Genomic DNA, 22,878 nt, shown 5'->3' on the forward strand with positions numbered 1-22,878 from the left:
AGTCGCGTCACGTTGATGAATTCATATTCGTACTGAAGAAAGCGAAACCGTTTCATTTAATTTCGTGATTGTAATTCTTGAAATCGTAACTTTTCGATTCATATTCTGATGGATGCTTTAGTTTAGTTACTTTAGGGTCCGGCTGCAGAACTCTGTACTACGGTACTTGATTTCAGTTACACAAGTATTAGTTATTACTTGTTATTTGTCGTTATTTTCCACCTCTGCTTATTTTAAATGTCAGATATATATGGGCATCTGAGTAAAATTTGATCCATCCTCAGAAACTCCTCCTGGTCTTAAAGGTTGTATAGAGGATTTTCCAAGGAACGAGAAATCCAGCGACTGTTTGTCCTTTTTCAAATGTTGCGCATGCGTGAAACCACCCCCCCTCCCCTACAGCTCCTACGTAGAAACGCCTCCTCCCGCCTCCTCCTTTACGCCAGAAACAGGTTTGTTTACAGCCGGTGCTGCACATGACTTGTAAACAACTAACTACAGTGTTGGTTAGGCAAGACGGAGAAGTGAGGAGCGGGGGGAGGGGGTGCGGACATTTCGTTCGCGGACGAGAAGTGAGGAGCAGGGAGAAGAGCGGAGCAGGGAGAGAGGAGAGGAGAGAGAGAGAGAGAGAGAGAGAGAGAGGAGAGAGGAGAGAGGAGAGGAGAGGGGAGAGGAGAGAGGAGAGAGGAGAGGGGAGAGGAGAGAGGAGAGCGGTGCGCGGAGATTCCGTGCCCGGAGAAGTGAGGAGCAGGGGGAAGAGCGGAACGGGCAGCGGGGACAGGAGCAGGAAAGGGGTGCAGAGAAGGTTGCGCGGAGATTCAGTGTGCGAATGAACTAGCTACAACACGCAGCAGCAAGCGGACTCTTTCTTTGCCTTGAAAATTACGTTTTCAGACATAGGATATCGCTTTCGTGTCCTGAAAAACGTTTGTCTCGCTCTTGGAAATAAAGTACGTTTTCATAATAAGCAGAAGTTACCTGTCCAGGAGTAATTTGGCGACCAGTGCGTCAGTCTTTAGACCCTGCGTCTGCTTCAGTCGCGCCATCGCTGGAATGAATCTTCAAGAATCACCTTAGTTTGGCTTCGCTGCTTTTCCCCTTGTCTTCTTCTTTCAGCGACCTCAAAAACGGACTTTCTTTTGCGGCTAACTGCTCCTGGATTCTTGTCGCCATTGCAACAAACTTTGTGCGAACTGCGAGGAAGATATAGGTCAAAAAAAGCCGCTAAGAACTGTTGCGTTGGTGGAGTAAACAGCGTCTGTGCGTCTTGCGTCTGTGGACTGCGTGACAGTCGTACGTAAACCACGTACCGGCGGCGCGCAGGCAAGTCAGTTACGCTAGAAACGTAGGGAGATTGATTGACAGCCTGTCAGCTCACAGATAACGAGGCAGTGTCTTTATCTATTGGCAAATGTTTAGCCCCACCACGTCCAGAGTTGATGAATTTTTATTCTCTTTTTTTTGGTCATCATAATTACAAGGCTACTGCACCTTTATAATCTATCATTGACAACTTTGAAACAAAAAAAAATCCTCCATACAACCTTTAAGGTTTCTACAGTGGTCAGTGCAAACATCCAGTAAAACTCTATTCCCTGGTGCATTTGTATTTAACATACTGGCACATCAATAAGACATCTGTACACACTTGGCCCGGGGCTGTGCAGTCATAGGCAGTTCATTAGCTTTATTAGCTCATTAACGCTCCTGTGAGTGGCATGCACTGGCGCGTTACAATAATTCATAAAGCACAGTGATTATTGATTAGTGTGAAAGTAATGAAGTCACCGCAGTAATTCATACGTGTTGTTAGAGGGAGTCGCGCCCTGACATTTGATCAAACAGAAAAGCTTCTTTAGATTTGTCAATATTGTTAGAGTAATCAAAAGGTTGTGAGAGGCAAGGGAGTCACAAATATATTTACAAAAATCGATCTATTATGGACTAATTTGGGTGCTTTGTATGGTTTTTTTTTTGCAGTTTTTCTTTTCAACCAGGAGTTTCCAACCTGTAGCTCTTTCCAAGTATCTCGCCAAGGGATTTCTGAATTATAAATATTGTGCTTAATAACTAAACTCTGATTATTTTGATGCCTAACTTCTAGGGACGTAACAATAATCGAAATATCGTGATATCGTATCGTCAAAGTCCTCACAATAATATCGTGGACCATCACAACATATCGAATTACAAGTGTCTTTGCTTAAATTAAGAGTTACGGTGCAGCAATAGACCAAAGGAACTACATAGACCATGATCCTTTGCTCCATTTCAGTGCAGACTACAAGAAGAAAGAACAGTTCTAAACACTTTTAATCAATTTTTTTTATTAAGTCTTGTCAAGGCATTTTAAGAGGAAAAAGTAGCAAATTAACAGTTTTGTTACTCAAAATATCACAATAAATATCGTAATGAGAGATTTGGATATTTTTACATCCCTACCATATCCTGAGCTTTCCCACGATATCGTAGTAAATATCATACTGTGAGATTCATACCGTGATGATATCGTATCATGAGGCCTGGATATCGTTACAAACCTACTAATTTGTGTACTAATGAATGGATAATGGTTTATGTTTTATAAACTTCTAACTGTACCCCATCTAAGACTCGCCATGTTTCGCAAATTTATCCGTTCTCATTTCTTGCGACCACTAAAATTAGTCGCTCTCTCGCATTTTCATTTTGTAAACGTAGCTCAGCAGACGAAAAAGTTTGGAGACCCCTGTTTTAAATTATGGACTGAATAATATTTGTGTCTGAATAATTAATAATAATAATAATAATTGAAGAATGGGTGTGCAAAAATATTGAAATATTGATTTATCGTATCCTTTATTTTGATGTCACCAAGAGTATTTTTTGGTGTATTTTACCAAATTGTTTTTTTACAGAGCTACAGTTTTGTTGCTTTTTTAGAGGAAGGAAACTCTTTTATGCAACACACTTGATATTTTCACTGTTTTGGTGAGTGAAATCAGTGTGTTTCATATGAACTTTTCACAAGAAGTGGTTTAACAAAGACTTTTATTGTTACAGCCATGATTTAACCTTTATTTTTACTGAACTGTATCGAATCGATTTAAAATATATTGTATCGAATCAAAAGCTCACTGTATCGAGATATGTATCGTATCGGCAACTTCTTAATGATACTCAGCCCTAATAAAGAATAAAAATAATATTTGAGTTTATAGCTGCAAAATCACATGAGTAAGGATGTAACAATAATCAAAATATCGTGATATCGTATCTCCAAAGTTCTCACAAGTTCTCACAATAATATTTTTGTTATGGTGCAGCAATAGCTAAAAATAAAAGACAGAGGGAACTACACAGACCATGATCCTTTGCTCCATTTCAGTGCAGACTACAAGAAGAAATAACACTTTTAAAGGTTGTATAGAGGATTTTTTTAAGGGAAGAGAAATACAGCGACAGTCCTTGTGCGCATTCAGAATTAGTGTTGAAGTTTCCTGTCTAGAAGTAATTCATCGACCGACGTGTCAGTTTTTAGACCCTTCGCCTGCTTCGGTCGCGCCATCGCTTTACGAGATCTCCAAGAATCACCTCAGTTTGGCTTTGCTCCTTTTCCCCTTCTCTTCTTCTTTCAGCGACCTCAAAAACGGTCTTTCTTTTGCGGCGAACCAATCGTGGATTCTCGTCCGCCGTCTCAACAAACTTTGTGTAAAATGCGAGGAAGCGACAGTTCGAAAAAGCCTCTAAGAATCTCTGCATAAACCACGTGATCCCCGCGCTCCGACGAATCAGTTACACTAGGGAGTTTGATTGACAACCTAACAGCCAATAGAAAATGAGGGAGCCTCGTTTTCTATTGGCTGATGTTTATCTGGCCTCAACACGTCCACAGTTGATAGATTTTCGTTCTTTTTTTTTTTTGGTCATCATAATTACAAAGCTGCTGCGTCTCTGAAATGGTATTTTAATCTTTGACTGACAGTTTGAAACAAAAAATAAATCCTCCATACAACCTTTAAGTCTTAGTTCTTTAGATTAAGTCTTGTCAAGGCATTTTAAGAGGAAAAGTAACATATGCTGCAGTTTTGTTTGCTCGCCACAATTGTGTAAATATCGTACCGTGAGATCTATATCCTGAAAATATTGCGTAAATATTGTCAAAGATTTGGATACCGTTACATCTCTAATCGTGAGCTTCCCACCATATCCTGATCTTTCCCACGATATCGATACCGTGACGTTCATACCGTGACGATATCGTATCATGAGACTTGGATATCGTTACACCCCTAGTATCGAACCTATTTTAAATATATTGTATCAAATCGAAAGCTCACTGTATTGAGATATGTATCGTATCGGCAACTTCTTTATGATACCCAGCCCTAATAAAGAATAAAACTAATATTTGACTTTATAGCTTCAAAACCAAATGAGATATGAATTTATATACTTATACTTTAACATTACTAAAGGTACAGGATGTAACTTTCTGGATTTGGCATGTCCCCTGCATGTTTCCATGGAAAAAGAATGTTAAAACTACACTTGGGAACATTTTCCATAGGAATTTTGTATTTTTATGCCATATCATGAAATATTATAGCCTAGAAAAGTCCTTCCTCCAGGCTAAATAATTAGGTTTCTGGAGATGCATGTAAAGACACATGTTTTTTAATGCAATACACAAAACTAAAATAAAATCAATGCTATTTTTTCAGATTTTTTGGCTTAAAAATTACATAGTGTGGCTTTAACTATATATTTTATTAGGAAATATACTCCTTTTGGCTTGAGTATTTACATATTTTAACGTCAAGTCATCTTTTTTACTTGAACATGTGATCAAGACTTTGCTGTTGTATTTTAAATCTTTGCTGCCATCTAGTGGATAAAAGCGGGAAAGACGTCCACGTTTTTATATTTAAGATTTTCTTTGCGTGTGCATGTGGGTAAACGGGTTAAAATCCCCAAATCCCTGTATATTAAATAACCTTTAAAAATATATGTGTGATATATTTTTAGAGCGTTTTTTTTTTTATAATTCCTTCATTTTTGGACTAAACCTTCTGAAGTCCGTTTGTGCCAGTTTAACAGACAGGGAGGAGCTGGATAAGTCTCTTCCTTTCCCACCAGCGTTTCCTCAGATAAGATACTCCGAGCAGTAATCCTCTTCCTCACACGCACACACACACACACACACACACACACACACGCACACACACGAGGTCTATGTATCATCGCTGACAGGTGTGTCCTGCTCTGAAAGATTAGACCTCTCCCTGGCTTTTGGATTTCAGACACTGTCACTATGATTAAAGGTTCACTGTGGAACTTTCTGGTCGGGGGTTAAAGCGTCTTGTCTTCATTGAGATGTTATAGCTCTCCCAGGAATCTTCCACAGTACGGCATTAAAATATTTAGCATTTAATCAGTTACATTTTTTTATTTTATTCTACTTCAGAAATGTATTCATAAATAAGGAGAACTCTTGAAAATCATGCATGCGAGTGGTCTTGCCTCTCCGCAGATCTGACCTGTAACTTGCTTTTCAAGGAGATAAATAAGTCTGTTGCCAAACTACAAAACATCTCCGTTAAAGCAAAAACATCTCCAGGTGACAGGCAGATCCTCCACCTATTTCTACTTTTACTACTACTACTACTTCTAGTACTAGTACTACTACTTTTACTACTACTACGACTGATGCTGCTGCTATTACTACTACTACTACTACTACTTCTGGTTCTACTACTACTACTTTTACTACTACTACTACTACTACGACTGATACTGCTGCTATTACTACTACTACTACTACTACTTCTGGTTCTACTACTACTACTTTTACTACTACTACTGCTACTACTTCTAGTACTACTACTACTACTTTTACTACTACTACTACTGATGCCGGTGCTATTACTACTACTACTACTACTTCTGGTTCTACTACTACTACTTTTACTACTACTACTACTACGAATGATGCTGCTGCTATTACTACTACTACTACTACTACTTCTAGTACTACTACTACTACTTTTATTACTACTACTTATGTTGCTGCTATTACTACTACTAAAACTAGTACTACTTTTACTGCTACTACTACTACTGCTATTACTACTACTACTACTGCTATTACTACTACTACTACTACTAGTACTACTACTAGAACTGCTAGTACTACTACTACCACTCTTACTACTATTACTACTACTACCACCACTTTTACTACTACTACTGCTGCTGCTACTACTACTACTACTACTGCTTTTACCACTACTACTAATACTAATACTACTGCTGCTGCTACTACTACTACTACTAATACCACTATTACTACTACTGTTACTACTGCTACTACTATTACTGCTGCTACTACTATTACTACTACCACTTTTACTGCTACTACTTACTACTACTACTACTTCTACTGTTACTACTACCGTTACTACTGCTACTACTATTACTGCTGCTACTACTACTACTACCACTACTACTACTACTAGTACTGCTAATACTTTGACTACTACTACTAACACTATTACTATTACTGCTGCTGCTATTACTACCACTACTACAACTACTACTTTTACTACTTTTACTACTACATTTTCTCTTGTCATTTTTGTGTGATGAACATTTGGAAGTTTACATGATCCAAAAGACCCAAGAGAAACTTGCTGTATAATTCTGAGTCCTCGTCTAAGGGAAAAGATTTAAACCTGCAATAATGCACCAAGATAAAATGTACTTGGAAATATATACAGTAAATTTTAAAGGTTGTTTTGTTTTTAGGGTGTTTGGTCACATCAGTTACCGCTCGGACTGGGAGCTTGTCAAAGTGGACTTCAGACAGTCGTTCCCGCGACAGTGCACAGAGGAAGACTACGAGTCCTGGCAGCTCACCGACCTACACGTAAAACAACTTTAACAAAAACATAACAGACAAATGAAAATAACATAAATGACTGAGCTGTTGTTAATTACAGGGGGAGAAATGCATCATGGGACAAGAGAGGAGCTTCAGGAAGAGAAAGGAGACGTCTTTCTGTATCAAAGGGAAGAGCTACACGTCGGCTTTGAGCACTAAACCGTGTCAGTGCACAGAGAGAGACTTCAACTGGTGAGAATCCAACAGCTTTACATTTTAAGTAGATGTGGTGTGCCTCAAGGGTCGATCCTAGGACCTATACTTTTCCAAATATGAAAGTATTCAGTAGGGTGGTCCATCAAAGCATGGCCTAAAATAAAGTTTCAGATAACCTCGATTAGAACCCTGCATTAGGTTTTGGCATCCAAAAGATGATTTAGGAAGAAAAATTTGATGTTTTCGAGGTTGCTCAACCTGCATGAAGTTTCTGTATGAAGTTTTGAAGTTTTTTCCTCAAGTTTATTTCTTCCTTCCTTAAGAAGCTGTCACAGTATGAAAATTCAGTTGTCAAGAAAGCAGCCTTAACAGCTTTCGACCGACATCTTTGGTACTTGAGTAAAGAAATGTTTGACCTGGAATTCTTTGACTCCAGTGTGACAGAAGAACAGAAGAAGCTGATGTTTCACAATATTATGGAAAAGGAGGGTTCAGAGGTTTCACAAAGCGACGTGATGCCCTTAATCAAGCAGATTATGAAGGGAAGCAGATCAGTGATTTTGTCACCACCAGCGCTATGTGTTTCTTCAAAGCTCTTGATCTGCCAAAAACATTTTGAACAGTTCCCCAGCAGCAGACCGGGCTGATGATGCAGACTTTCATAATCTGCTAAAACTGTGCATTCCAGGAAAGCTGTCAATAATGTTGCTGAAAGGAGGTCAAGCCTATTCAAGATTTTAACTGTAGCCGAACAAAGAATGAAGATCAGAAACAGGATGTACTGCAGGTTATCAAAGAACACAGGCACATCTTTTGTGATGCCAACAAACCCACAGTGGAGCTGGACTTTCTAAGCAACTTCTATGGACTTTCTAAGTATTTTTATGCAAGTTTCAGTTTGTGTTTGCAGAATAAAATGGCATATTATTCAAATATGCCTTGTTTATTTAGTTGGTTATCTTATAGTGTAGGCCTTATAGGGCAATTTTCAAGTGTCTTGAGCAACTTCTACATATTACTTAATTTGCATAGAATTTGGATCCAAATATTTTGGCCAGATATAGAATGAAATAGAGGGCTTTAAACTGAAGAATCTAAAAGAGACATTTTTGGACCAGCCTAGTGTTCATCTGGGTTAACCTGACTTCTGAAACTCTAGATATTTGACTAGAACACTTCTGACTTCACAAAACAATAGACTGCAAAAAAGTTCGGGATATATGTTTTTCATATGATAAAATAAAAGCACATGTTTCAAAACTACTCCTGATTTTGGGCAGTTAATGAGTTTACATGTTTCTGTGTCCAGTGACTATGGTTTCGAGCGCTCCCAGACCGAAGGCCACAGGTGTTTTGCCGACTTCTGGTTTGATCCTGATGCCCCTCCAGACGACTGTCATCTGGGGCGGAGTTACGAGTCCAGCACTGGGTCGGTTTATCGACTATCAGCACAGACATAACATAACATTACTGTATATAACTAAAAAAACTGTTTGCGATGATGCTTCAGGTACAGGAAGGTGATCTCTAACTCCTGTGAGGGAGGCATAAACAAACAGCAGAGCTCCAAGCAGCACCTGTGCCCTCTGCTGCCCCCTAAAGGACTGCAGCTGGGCATTAAAGGGCAGATGTTAGCTGTGGCGCCCGGAGACGACATCACCTTCATCGTCCATCAAGAACAGGTTAGTTTTTGGGGTTTTTTTTTTACGAGTTAATGTGTGTGTTTTAATTAGGAGCTGAATAACAGTTAGGAATAAGTCAACTGAGAGGAAACAGCTGGTGACTCTTTAGAAGTAGTAGTAGTTTAGTAGTAGTTTATTGGGTCATTTTGCAGCACTACAAAACAAAACAAAACAAAACATAGACTACAACCTCATGGATCATGACCGAAAGAGTTTAGGCTTTGAACTTTGAACCCTGCAGCTAATAAAACGATGTGTTTAATATATGGAGGGATTATTTGTTTGGCACATTGTTCATTCATATTTACGGTCTATGGTTTGGTAACACTGCAGATACGTGCAGCCTGAGTGCAGAAAACGCAGCTGTCTGTGCGGTTTATACATGAATCTAGGGTTCACGTGAGCTCGTGATATTGTCAGCTCACTCCAACAGTTTATCGTCGTGTGATAAAATAAGTTATGACGCTAAATGAACATTAGTGAGGGGGATACGTCTTACCCGTGTGTGTAAATGACAAGAAGAAACATCTCAAACTTCAGTAGCCGAACATCTACTCATACCTGATTGATAGAACTAGCCCCGCCCCCGAGAGAGTCTGAAATCTGCTGAAATCCTCCAAGACGCTGACATGATACAGACAGAACAGAGACTCTTTCTGAAGGAGACATGCGCAGTAGAGCATGAGGAGAGACGGGGGTGAAGCGTTGAGGAAGATGCTCGTTTGATTGTGTTTTGAACAGTTATTTTGCGCTTCATACACACACCCTCCTCATGGAAAACACTCGAAGAAATACAAATGATGCAGCTTTTAAGTTAAAGGCGATTGATGTTGCTGTGGAAGTGGTGAAGAAGAAAATCAAGCTGCTGCGTGAGCTCGCATCAATGAGTCGATGGTGAGATTTTGGCGACAGCAGCATGACGAACTAACTCAACGCAAAAAGACGACAAAAACTTTCAGAGGCGATAAAAACAGAACTTGAAAACGTTCTTGAAGACGTGGACACTTATTTTCAGGTGCGGCCTATATATGTACAATTTAAAATGTTGTTAAAATGTTTGTTGATGCGGCGAATACTCAGGTGCGCTTAATAGTCCGGAAAATACGGTATAATGCCTGACCCGATTAAACAATGACAGAATTCCAAGAAAGAAAAGCAGCGTATGAACAACAAGTTTGTATTTGCAATTTCACTTACGACTTACTGTAAATATAAGAGACAAAATATAAATGAAAACAAACTAAATTTCACGTATAATTCATTCATTTCAGGGCTCTATATCTTTCAAAACATTATGCTTTATACTCTTTGTTAGACTTTTTAAAATGATCACTCAGGTTGTTCCATACATTAACTCCTCTAACAGAAAAACAATCACTTTTTTTCTTAGTTCTTATCTTCATTTTTTTTTTTTAAAGATGCTTGTTCTTCTAAGATTATACTGAATCTCTCTCTGCTCGAATAACTCCTGTACACAAGAAGGAAGCAGATGATTTATAGGCCTTGTACATCAACAAGATCAAAAAACTTAAGTACTTTTAGCTTTACAAATAGAGGATTTGTTGGTGCGTAGTAATTAGTATGATTAATAATCCTGATAACCTTCTTTTGGAGTAGAAAAATTTTATTAATATTTGATTTATAAGTATTCCCTCATGTTTTCACAAAGTCTCGAAGTAGAAATGTATTAGGCAACTCTACTAGGCACTAAGTAGTGAAGTTGTTTTTAACTGTTCAGGGCGACACCAGCAGCACTAAGTATCAGGTGGATCTTGGAGACGGGGTGAGAGCCATTTACCAGAACCTGACCGTGACAGACGAGCCCATCCAGCACCGCTACGAGAGCCCCGGGGTCTACAGGGTCAGCGTGAAGGCGGAGAACATGGCCGGACACGCACGGGCCACCATGTACATCCAGGTCACAGGTAGGTAAGACACATTTACTATTATATTGTATCAGGATTATGTTAGGATGGAATGATTGGATGCCTTTGGTAGTGCTGATATGTATTGTATGTATGTATGTATGTATGCAGTGATTGTATGTATTATATGTATGCATGTATTATGTATGTTGTATGTATGTATGTATGTATGTATATGTATGTATGCATGTATGTATGTATGTATGTATGTATGTATGTATGTATGTGTGTATGTCATGCATGTGTATGTATGTATGTATGTATGTATGTATGTATGTATGTATGTATGTATGTATGTATATGTATGTATGTATGTATGTATGTATGTATGTATGCATGTATGTATGTATGTATGTATGTATGTATGTATGTATGTACATGTATGTATGTATGTATGTACATGTATGTATGTATGTATGTATGTATGCATGTATGTATGTATGTATGCATGTATGTATGTGTATGTATGTATGTCATGTATGTATGTATGTATGTATGTATGTCATGTAGTATGTATGTATGCATGTATGTGTATGTATGTAGCATGTATGTATGTATGTATGTATGTATGTATGTATGTATGTATGTATGTATGTATGTATGTATGTATGTATGTATGTATGCATGTATGTATGTATGTATGTATGTATGTATGTATGTATGTATGTATGTATGTATGTATGTATGTATGTATGTATGTATGTATGCATGCATGTATGTATGTATGCATGTATGTATGCATGTATGTATGTATGTATGCATGTATGTAAAACAGGTGGTGGCAGCTGATAGACTCTCCACCATGAAATGATATAGTGCTCCATTAATGAAAGCTAAACAAATGTTGATATTTTCCTAACTATCTCAAGGAAACAGTTTGATTAAGAAGGGTCTGTGTAACATTCGTTCTTTTGAATTTCAATTAAGAATGAAAAACAGTAAAACGGCAAAACAGTTTGTTATTTAATTATTCCGTTTTAGTGTCAAACAAAAAAACAGGTTTCGACCTCTATTTCCAATATTTAATTTAAAGTTTATTTCAAATAACACCACTCAAAAAACAGTCACCATATCTATTTAAATTTTGACATTTTATTCTCTCTGGTTTATTTCAAGGTTCAAGGTTCAAGGTTCTTTATTTTGTCATTCAAACATGCGAGAGAAACACATGACAGAACGAAATGTGCTCACCGAGGCCCAGTGATCCAGAAAGAGATAAAAAAAACAAAAAACAATAATAATAAGCAATGTTAAAAAATAAATACATTTAAAACAACAACATTTAGCAGTTCCAATGAACAAGTAGTAAAACGTGGCAAGACAGAGAGAGAGGCAACCAAAGCAGGAAGTCAGTGTGCACTGTTCACAAGTCTGACAGCCTCAGGAAAGAAGCTGAACTTCAGCCGAGAAGTTCTAGCTTTAATGCTCCTCAGTCTCCTCCCAGAGGCAGAGGAACAAACAGATGGTGGGAGGGTGCGAGGGGTCCCCCATGATCCTGGAGGCCCGTCTTCTACAACGCTCCTCATAAATTTCACAGATGGGTGTAAAGTCACATCCAGTGATCTTCTCTGCTGCTCTGACCACAAGCTGTAGATCTGTCCTGTCCTGGGCTGAGCAGTGGCCGTACCACACTGTGATGGACTGGGTCAACACACTTTCCACTCCACATCGATAAAAAGACATGAGAGCAGGAAGGCCTAGTCCAGCAGCCTTGAGTCTCCTCAAAAAATACAGACGCTGGTGGGCCTTCTTAACAATGCCAGCTGCATTAGTGGACCAAGTGAGTCTGTCGGTGATGTGCAGACGCAGGTATTTCCAGCCGGACACCCTTTCAACTTCTGTGCCCATGATGTAGAGAGGCGACAGTGAACAGCTGTTCCTCCTAAAATCCACTATTAATTCTTTTGTTTCTGAAAGGTTCAGACAGAGGTTGTTCTCTCTGCACCAGGTCTCCAACAGCTGTACCTCCTGTCTGTATGCCTGCTCGTTGTTTTCCGAGATTAAATTAAACCCACAACAGCAGTGTCATCTGCAAATTTAACAATCTGACAGGTCGGGTCAGGAGCACAGGACCATTGGGCAGGGGGGGTGTTGAGAGTGGTTGGTGAGGAGAAGCAGCCATTAATCCTAACAGTCTGCTCCCTGTTAGTAAGAAAGTCCAGCACCCAATTGCAGAGTGATGTTTGGAGTCCAAGCAATTGCAGTTTGTTTATCAGGGTCTGTGGTATGATGGTATTGAATGCCGAGCTAAAGTCCAGGAAGAGAAGTCGGACATATGTGTCCCGCTTCTCCAGGTGGGTGAGGGCCTGATGGACAACAGCCGCCACTGCGTCAGATGTAGACCGATTCTCCCTGTATGCATAGTGATGAGAACCCACACTGATGTCAATTATGCCCTTTATATGTGTCATCACTAGCCTTTCCAGACATTTCATGACTATAGATGTTAATGCCACAGGACGATAGTCATTATTATTTGCCCCGGAAGTTATTCTGAACTTACCTGAAAAATTGTTGCAGTTTTGTGGACAAACATCTCCTCTTCGTTTTTTAGCGACACATTTCTTTTTGCGTCTTAGAAAGTCACTGTTGGACTCCATGATTAGAAACAGGAAGCAGCGATAAACTCTCCTTTGTTCTGCTGACACTGATTTCAGACACGGCGCAATAAGCAGCATGTTACGGCTTGCGGCCTGGCTCTGCCTCACCCGGCGCTTCCCGTTTGTTTTACCACTTGTGCCTTCTGTACTTGCATGTCCTGTGTGGTACCTGCCACCTGACTGGTGGGGTGTCCTTGTGTAATCCTCAGTTTGGTTCGGCCTTTGGGCATTTGTATTTTCTTATTGTTTCGTTGTATTGGGAATTTTTCGATTAATCTCAAGTAAAACACTTTTTTTGTTATTGTACAAACTTACATTTACTTTATAAAAGCCACTTAATATTACATAAAATCTTGTTTGTGTTACTCTCCTTTGTCTCTAGCACTGGTTTGTAACACAGCAGAACTTCCGGGGCAAATAAACCAGAGAGAATAAAATATCAAATGTAAAATAGGCACAATGACTGTTTTTTGATTGGTGTTATTTGAAATAAACTTTAAATTAAATATTGAAAAAAGAGGTCAAAATCTGTTTTTTTTTATTTGACACTAAAACGAAATAAAACTAAAACTGTTTTCCCATTTTATTGTTTTTCATTCTTAATTGAAATTCAAAAGAGCAAATGGTACATGGACCACAGACTGAGAAGTATTTCCTTTTCAGTCAAGAACATTATTCCGTTCTGTGGTAAATGTAAACTGAGTGTGCATGTTTGTGTAGCTCCGCTGCAGGAGGTGCATCTGGAGGTGGTCCCCATCGCTGGAGTTAACCAGGAGGTCAATGTATCTGCTGCTGTGCTCCCCTCTGAGGCTAATCTCACTGTTTTCTACTGGTGGATAGGAGACAACATGCAGGTAAAGACATACACTATTTATATTTTAAGGTTTTGAATCCGCGTATCATTCGTTCATTCATTTTTCAAAATAAAACCAAAAATAAGAAAACGAAAAAACAACTATTTACTTCATTATTTCTCTCCAAAACCAAAATGAAAAAACAGTTTGATTTTGGATTTAAATGAATAATGGAAAAAACGGATGACAGCCGTTTCCCGTTTCCTTGACTTTAAATGCAATGCCGGACTTTTGTGCCGTATATGGACTGAACCAGGACTAAACCAGTCTCAGTCCTGGTCTCAGTCTCGGTCTTAGTCCTGGTCCTGGTCCCGGTCTGATCCTGGTCTCAGTCCCAGTTTCCGATCGGATCCCAATCTCAGTCCTGGTCTCACTCCCAGTCTTGTCCCGGTCTCAGTTCTGATCATCCAACAGTCTATGCGGGCGCACCTCTGGGCCCGTCCCGACTCTCTGTCCTGGTTCAGTCCTGGTTCAGTCCTGGTTCAGTCCTGGTTCAGTCCTGGTTCAGTCCTGGTTCAGTCCTGGTTCAGTCCTGGTTCAGTCCTGGTTCAGTCCTGGTCTGTCCTGGTTCCTGGTTCAGTCCTGGTTCTGTCCTGGTTCTGTCCTGGTTCTGTCCTGGTTCAGTCCTGGTTCAGTCCTCAGTCCTGGTTCAGTCCTGGTTCAGTCCTGGTTCAGACTGGTCAGTCTGGTTCAGTCCTGTCAGTGTCCTGGTTCTCAGTCCTGTCAGTCCTGGTTCAGTCCTGGTTCTGTCCTGGTTCTCCTGTCAGTCCTGTTTGTCTGGTCTGGTCAGTCCTGGTTCAGTCCTGGTTCAGTGTGTTCAGTCCTGGTTCTGGTCCTCAGTCCTGGTTCTGTCCTGTCCTCCTGGTTGGTTCTGTCTGGTTCAGTCCTGGTTCAGTCAGTCCTGGTTCTGTCCTGGTTATCTGGTTCCCTGGTTCAGTCCTGGTTCAGTCCTGGTTCAGTCCTGGTTCAGTCCTGTTCAGTTGGTTCAGTCCTGGTTCAGACCTGGTTCAGTCCTGGTTCAGTCCCAGGTTCAGTCCCGTGTCTGGTTCTGTTCAGTCCTTCAGTCCTGTTCAGTCCTCTGTCCTGGTTCAGTCCTGGTTCAGACCTGGTTTTCTGTCTGGTTCAGTCCTGGTTCAGTCCTGGTTCCTGTTCAGTCCTGGTTCAGTCCAGTCCTGTTCCTGTTCAGTCCTGGTTCAGTCCTGGTTCAGTCCTGGTTCATCCTGTTCCTGTCTGTTCAGACCTGGTTCAGTCCTGGTTCTGTCCTGGTTCAGTCCTGGTTCACCTGGTCAGTCCTTCAGTCCTGTTCAGTCCTGTTTCTGTCCTGGTTCTGTCCTGGTTCAGTCCTGGTTCTGTCCTGGTTCCATGGTTCAGTCCTGGCTGTCCTGGTTCAGTCCTGTTCAGTCCTGGTTTCAGTCCTGTTCATGTCCTGGTTCAGTCCTGGTTCAGTCCTGGTTCAGTCCTGGTTCAGTCCTGGTTCAGTCCTGGTTCAGTCCTGGTTCTTCCTGGTTCTGTCCTGTTCTGGTTCTGGTTCAGTCCTGGTTCTGTCCTGGTTCAGTCCTGGTTCAGTCCTGGTTCAGACCTGTTCTGTCAGGTTCATCCTGTTCTGTCCGGCATCGCAGTTTAAGTCACGGAAACAGGAAACGTCCGTTATCTGTTTTTTCCATTATTCATTTAGACACAAAATTGAAAACTGAAAAAACTAATCGTTATCCTTTATTTTATTTTATTTTTTTCATTTTGGTACTGGAGACAAATAATGAAGAAAATAGTTGTTTTTTCATTTTCTTATTTTTGGTTTTATTTTGAAAAACTAATGAAGGAATGATACACAGATTCTTTTGTAATATCCACTTTCAATCTATTTTTAAATACACATAACTTCATATAAGAGGATTTCCATTTATCAAAATATCAAAATTGTTGTTTTGAAGATATGCAAAATATAAATACTGAGGCCTGTGTCTAAAAAAAATAATAATTATACAGTGATATTTCTGTACTCTGTGGTTTAAATATACTGTCCATTCATTTATTGAGTAATATCTCAACCTAAACCTGGCACATTTTAGTTTAGATGGACTGCAGTCACAACTTTTTTTAATCAAGTTGGCCAAGAAATATATATCTGTAATAATATCTGTATTTGAGATTAATTGTAGTCTTCATTAATTGTGTTATACATTGCTTTTTTGTTTTGTTTTGTTTCTTTTCACACATAACCATGACATGATTTCTTATTTAGATGCCTCAATAATTTATCTGCAACTTCACAGGCACTCTTAATTTTTGTGGCTTTATTTTCTAACTAGACTTTATAACACAGTAATTCTTCATGTTTATGTTTTGTTTCGTCTCTGCAGCCCACCCTGACCCTGCAGAACAGCCTGCTCACTCGCTTCTCTGAGCCTGGGGAGGTGTCGGTCACGGTCCAGGCCTCCAACGGTCGCTCTATGGTTCAAGACACAAAGATAGTCCGAGTCTATGGTAACTTCACTTCTGTAAAGCAGTAATAGTACTTGTTAACTGCAGTAGTCATACTTTAAGTCTTCTCTTCTGTGTCCTGTTTCAGAAAACTTCCAGGTGATCCCTCTGAGCTTCAGCAGAAACCTGGACCACTTCAACCCAAACATCCCAGAGTGGAGAGAGGACGTGGGGCAGGTGGTCACCAAAATACTCTCCAGGGTACGGTTCCTCTTAGTATTTTATATTATGGAAAGTGTCTCAGTGCTCAGATCACAAGTTTTAGCTTTCTACTCACAAACTGTTCTCAGCTAAAGGCCGCAGCACACTACAAGAGAATTTGCCCAGACCAGTGATCTGACTTTGTGTCTGAAAATGAAAAAAAGTTTTTTTTGTGCTGAGCTCAAAACTCAAACACTTGACAATACAGGGATCAATCAACGCATAACTCTGGGTTATGATGATGGTAAACAATTACACACTAAGGGGGTGACCACATGACAACATTTGTTGGTTGAAACTGTGACGTTTTTATTAGTTTTGATCTTTCGTCCACACGGAGCCAGGCTTTTCAGGTGGGTGAAAACTGTGTTTTTTGAAAACGGTTTCCAAAGTGGAGAAATGTGAGAACGCCGACGTTGCATTGTCGTGTGGAGAAGCAAACCGCAGCTTTTGGAAAACGGTGACATTGCGAGTCCGTCATCGCCACATGACCAGAAGAGAACCCCACGCTGGAAGGACTTTATGCACTTGCACTCTGCCTGTTTACAGCACTACATATAAATGTGGCAGATGTATTACATCGTTTTCACTCACTGCTCCATTGTCGTGTGGACGTGAACATTTATTGACACATTTATTGACACATCTGACACGTGTGTGGACATGTTGTCATGTGGATGTAGCCTAAGAAGATCATACATCCATCCATTTTCTTCCACTTATTCTGGGCTGGGTCCCGGAGGCAGCAGTCTGAGCAGGGACTCCCAGACTTCCTCACCCCAGACACTTCCTCCAGCTCCTCTGGGGGGACCCTGAGGCATTCCTAGGCCAGCTGAGAGACATATTCCTTCCAGCGTGTCCTGGGTCTTCCCAGAAGATCATACATTTTAGCTTAATATGTCCTCTTAAAGTTTATGATACAGTATTGTGTTTATGTACAGATCACAGGTGTTCCCCAAGACTCCCTGGTTACTGTGGTGAAGCCCGGTCTCCCCACTTCTGCAGACCTGTACGTGCTGCCTCTGGACGAGCAGCTGGACAAGAGGAGCAGATTTGTCGACAAGGTACCTTCAATAATACCTCTCATTTCATTTTATTCCTCATTCCTACTTACAGATCGCGTCTTAAACTGAAATAACCTTCTGTCTTTAGCGGATACCGGCCATAATCCAAGCGTTCAACGACAACAATGTGAGTTTTGTTGTGCGAGGAGGGCAGCAGGTCCTGGTGATGCTCGCAGACCCGAACGCAGGTACAGTTTTCTCACTACATTTTCCTTTCCTTATGTAATTCACTCATACACACACTTTTATTTTGAAATATTGACGACTGCATGTTTATGACTGGTTTTATTTTGAAGGTGTAGGGAATAGTGGTAATGAAACTACAGCAGCTCCAGCAGACCATGGTGCGTTGTCAGTTGTGACGTTTGCGTGCGGATAACCTCAAACTTTTTAAATCTCTTTTTAAATGTTATCTGGGTGAGATTGCTGTGTTTTTCAGAAATACTAACCGCATGGACGTCTTCAGCTTTTATTCCCTAGTTTTCCTTACTTGGATTTGACGTATTTAATCAGTAACAATATTTTACGTGAGTTTTCCAGCGGGTAAAATTATGTTTTGTTAAATTAGGCTACCATGGCGCCGCTGGAGGTCCGGGCGTATGGGCAGTAGGAGTCTTATTCCTCATCACCATCATTGCCACTGGCTCTTTCATCCTTTACAAGTTTAAAAGGTAAGAATACTTAAAGATTTCGCTTAGAATAAAGAGCATGAGAATCGTCGTAGAGATATGCATATGATAAGTCCTACAAGCAAACAGATTATGAATGTTTGCCACTTTTAGGGACTAACAATTCTCAGCACATTAACAAACATAGACGTAATATATTGTTCTGTATGTATTAATAAATGAAGCATGCAAAATGTGATATTTTTACAGCCTGATTAAGCACGAAGAATGTTTTGAATCATAATGAAACAAGCTTTGTTAAGATTGATTCAGGCTTAGTCACTTCTTCATTAAAGACGCTCTAAAAATGCGAAGAAAAAAACTAGTTCCTTTTAAACATTTGTGGTCCAAAGTTATTCCTCATTTACCGTATTTTTCGGACTATAAGTCGCACTTTTGGGGTGAACTGTATTTTATCAAATCAGAGACCAAGAAATGACAGACTGAAGAGAAAACAACAGACTGTTAACGTCACATATGAACAGTTCTTCAGATAACCAGAGCATAAACAGTTCCAGTTAGAATACGGTGACCATATTTCCGTTTGTGAAAACCTGGACACCTTACCGGGAGTAGTGGGTGGGGCCTCGACATTGAGCTACTCTCACCTCGCAACCTGTGCACATGACCTCCCACTTGTCTCGACCGGGACAAAAAAATTTAGAATGTCTTGTACAAGTCATCGTTAAATGCACATTTTCACTTTGGCATGTTGCAGACTGACGACTGTTTGTGTCTGCTCGTTCATTCTGAGATAGAGAGAGCTAGGAGAGCAGCTCAGTTTAATGGCAATTTAATGAAAGATCATGAAAACACAGACATTTGCGTCACTTTATGAAAAAAAAAAAACGGACGCCCAGGACAGGACACAAAAAAACTGACATGTCAAGGGAAAAACGGACATTTGGTCACTCTAAATTAGAATTATTCCGGCCTTTCTGAATCCCGACAGGATGTTTCGGTTCAAGTTCAGGCTTTGTCGATCCATCCAGTGACTTCCAGCAAAGTTTCCTGGTGCACCCTCCCGGTATTACAAGTTTCTCACTCACTCCAAACTTTCTTTTTGCTGCTCAACGGTAGTTTTCGGCTGAATATTTTGCTACTTGCAGCTTGTAATCTGCAAAATATGATTTTCTTTTTGGGGGCATGTGTGTTCAGTTTTCTCAGTCGTCTTTATAAGTTTGTTTAAATTTTAAATTTTCAGTGGTGCAGAAGTAATAGTGCGATCGACTGACATGATACAGACAGGACAGAGGCTCTTTCTGCAGGAGACATGCGCAGTAGAGCCAAGTGACAGTGGTACAGGAGGAACAGGAGCAGCAGATACTGACACACAAGACTAGAGCGCCCTCTTGAGGCTGTCAGTGTGAAAATTTTAATCTATAAATCTCAGGACCACCTAAAACATGAAAAAAAGTACAACAAATAGTCCAAAAAATACGGTACCTTATGCATTGTGGACATTTTAATTAAGTTTATAAGTGTTTTTCACAACTCTCAGAGACCAGAGCAGAGTTTTGCCGTGAAAACCTAACAACAACTAGCATGCAAACGTCAATAATGACAATAAAATGCTTTATAATTAGCTGCTGACAGCACACAGTGGACGTATTTTGATCTTGAGAGCTGCTTATACAATATATCTGAACTGGGATGAGACAATTTTGTTCAAATACATGAGGAAAATAATCAGGTACAAGGACTTTAAGACATTAGTGTTGGGAGTTACTGAGCCTGAATCATTCTTAATCGCTGTTAAGGTGTAGTTTAATTATAAAGTGTTGCCGTTTTTTTGTTGTTTTTCTGCACTTTTTAGTTTTAATATTCAGTGGTCACGTAACTGCATGCTGTTCACAAATACACTTCACCAAAAGCACAGTGCCTGTCCCGAACACACAAAAGTCACTCTAATTTAAAACATGTACAAAAACTACAACCTCCGTCTTACAAAAACTACAAATCCCACAGTCCTTGGCTCCTCCGGACTGAGGACTCCTATCCCCCGCTGTTTTTCAGGAAGCTCCCCGTGAACAGAAACGTGTACGCGCAGATGCACAACGAGAAGGAGCAGGAGATGACCAGCCCGGTGAACCACAGCGAGGACACGCAGCACATCATCCAGGGGGAGGAGTTTATCGACGACGACCTGGACTCTCACACGCTAGGTAACGCAGGAGGAAGCCCCGCCTTCCGCTCCCTTATAAGGACTACCACCACTAACCACTGCTACTAGGCCCCGCCCCCTCACACCAGCAGCCCACTCACGCAAGGTACCGGAGGTTTGATCTGTTCTTTCACTCTACGCCGTCCACTTTCTGTTGAGTACGCCCATGCACGCAGACGGGATTATGTCATGTCATAGTTACCACACGACCGCTCAAAAGGTTTAGAACACCACACTTTTTCCAGTTTTTTACTATTTTAAACTTTTGATTGATGAAAGTGTCCACCTTTAGCAGATATAACAGCTGAACACACTCGTGGCTCGTTCTTTTTACAACAGAAATCAAATATTCTTCTGAAATTTCTTCCCAAGTCTGTTGCAGAAGTTCCCATAAATGTGCGACACTTGTAGGTTGTTTGGCTTTCGCTCTTCTGTCCAGTTCATCCCAAACCAGCTCCATGGGGTTTAAGTCTGGAGACTGTGCTGGACACTCCATGTTTTCAAGTTTTACCATCTTGTTCTTTTTCTTGAGGTAGTTTTGGCAGAGCTTGGACTTTTATCTTTTTTTTAAACCTCTGTCTGTTCAGTTTTTACCTTTGTACCATTCCAAGCTCTTCATTGGACTTGAATTTCAATAAATAACTGGAAAAATTAGGGTGTTTTAAAACTTTCGACCGGTTGTGTATGTCATGTGAACAACTCATTTGTTGCTTCAAATTTACGGATAAAGTTAGAAAAACAACATTGGCATTTTTCCTGGAGCAGACAGCAGAGTTATTCGAAGTTTGTGTCCAGGCCAACCACCTCCAAACCAAATGTACAATGTTTGAAAACTATAATATGATGCATTATTATGACATGATTTAGAGTCACTTTTTTTTTTCTTTTACACCATGAAGCATGACATGAGGCATGAAGAGCCTGATGCACGGGTATGAGCATGTTCAGATACAGACTTCATCACCAATCAGATATTTTGATATAATTTTATGTTTTGAAATGTTAAACTTTCTTCTGCATGGACACTGTCGTAGGTAGAAGTTCACACGCCCACATCAGTGTTTCCCTTTTGCTCAGTCAGATGGATTTGAATAGGCTCTGTGCACAACGGGACGGCGAGTCTGCTCCACCCTTTCTGCTCCTGTTCTATTCCTATGCATTTTTTCACTGACATCCACCAACAGCTCAATGTCCACGGCCTCAACTTCAGGATTTATTGATCTTCAGGATGTACTGACTTTAGCACAACTCTGCAAAAATGTCATAGGGGAAGAATGGGAGTGAAATGGTTACACCAACTGTCCTTTAGTGGACGTATCTGTCTACTGTTGGGTACAGAGCTTACAGATGGATGACCGTTAGGCTGCATCATTTGTCCCGATGTCAGAAATTCAACTTGTACCCAATTTTAAAATGTGATAATTCCAAATAAATGAAAATTTGTGGAATATTAGCTGAATTGAATACAATCTACTGGGTCCATCAAGACTCTTAAGTTCTATCCTAACCGTGTCCACAAGGCTCTGGCAGAAAAATCAGTTTATATCTCTATCTCTATAAGTTTCTAAGATATGACAATTTTATCAAGATTTTGTATTTTTTTTCATAATTATCCAATATCCACAAAGGCCAAAGCTGAAATGAGAGACATAAAGTTTGTTCTTTTTGTAGTGATCATAGACTGACAGTGTCTCAGTGACAGGTACGGCTCAGGGTTTGGTAAACCCAAGTTTCCAGAAAGGTTAAGGACGTTATTAAAGAAACACAGATTTTTCAGCTCAGATTTAAGGCTTCCACAGGCACTAAACTTCAGAAGCTTGGTGGACCCAGTAAACATCAATAGTATTTCATGAAATTTCACACGGAAGTTTACTTTGACAAGTGTAAAATATTGATAAAATGTTTCAAAAAGTTTCGCAAATGATGCGCCCTAATGACCATGGTACAAAACTTAAATTTTTTACACCTGTCACACTGTCAGTAAAGAATATTAGTGGATCAAGGTTCCTAAACTCTGTGTTAGATGTACAACATTTGTGGAGTTACCAGATCATTGAAATGTCACATAAACTGTTATATAAGTTCTCTGCTTTCTTTCTGAACAAGCACATTTTGTTAGATTTAAAGTTTCAAAATTCATTTATGCTTAATATGATTTTAC

At 40.1% G+C, this 22,878-nt stretch overlaps 1 protein-coding gene across 1 annotated transcript in view; it reads left to right on the forward strand.

Moving 5' to 3' along the window:
* The window catches only part of sorcs2 (sortilin-related VPS10 domain containing receptor 2), a 332,144-nt gene that overhangs the window by 308,609 nt on the left and 657 nt on the right, over nucleotides 1-22,878 (forward strand). Inside the window, exons 14-25 of the mRNA XM_055156812.1 lie at nucleotides 6,787-6,907; nucleotides 6,981-7,114; nucleotides 8,388-8,507; nucleotides 8,589-8,760; nucleotides 10,499-10,685; nucleotides 14,006-14,139; nucleotides 16,500-16,623; nucleotides 16,709-16,821; nucleotides 17,763-17,885; nucleotides 17,974-18,073; nucleotides 18,454-18,556; nucleotides 20,570-20,718. Of these exons, the coding sequence (XP_055012787.1) occupies nucleotides 6,787-6,907; nucleotides 6,981-7,114; nucleotides 8,388-8,507; nucleotides 8,589-8,760; nucleotides 10,499-10,685; nucleotides 14,006-14,139; nucleotides 16,500-16,623; nucleotides 16,709-16,821; nucleotides 17,763-17,885; nucleotides 17,974-18,073; nucleotides 18,454-18,556; nucleotides 20,570-20,718 (1,580 nt within the window). The remainder of the gene's footprint in view (nucleotides 1-6,786; nucleotides 6,908-6,980; nucleotides 7,115-8,387; nucleotides 8,508-8,588; nucleotides 8,761-10,498; nucleotides 10,686-14,005; nucleotides 14,140-16,499; nucleotides 16,624-16,708; nucleotides 16,822-17,762; nucleotides 17,886-17,973; nucleotides 18,074-18,453; nucleotides 18,557-20,569; nucleotides 20,719-22,878) is intronic.

Source organism: Boleophthalmus pectinirostris, unplaced genomic scaffold (genome assembly GCF_026225935.1).
Source record: "Boleophthalmus pectinirostris isolate CB_2022bp ecotype Guang Dong unplaced genomic scaffold, ASM2622593v1 HiC_scaffold_20, whole genome shotgun sequence".
NCBI lineage: Eukaryota > Metazoa > Chordata > Actinopteri > Gobiiformes > Gobiidae > Boleophthalmus > Boleophthalmus pectinirostris.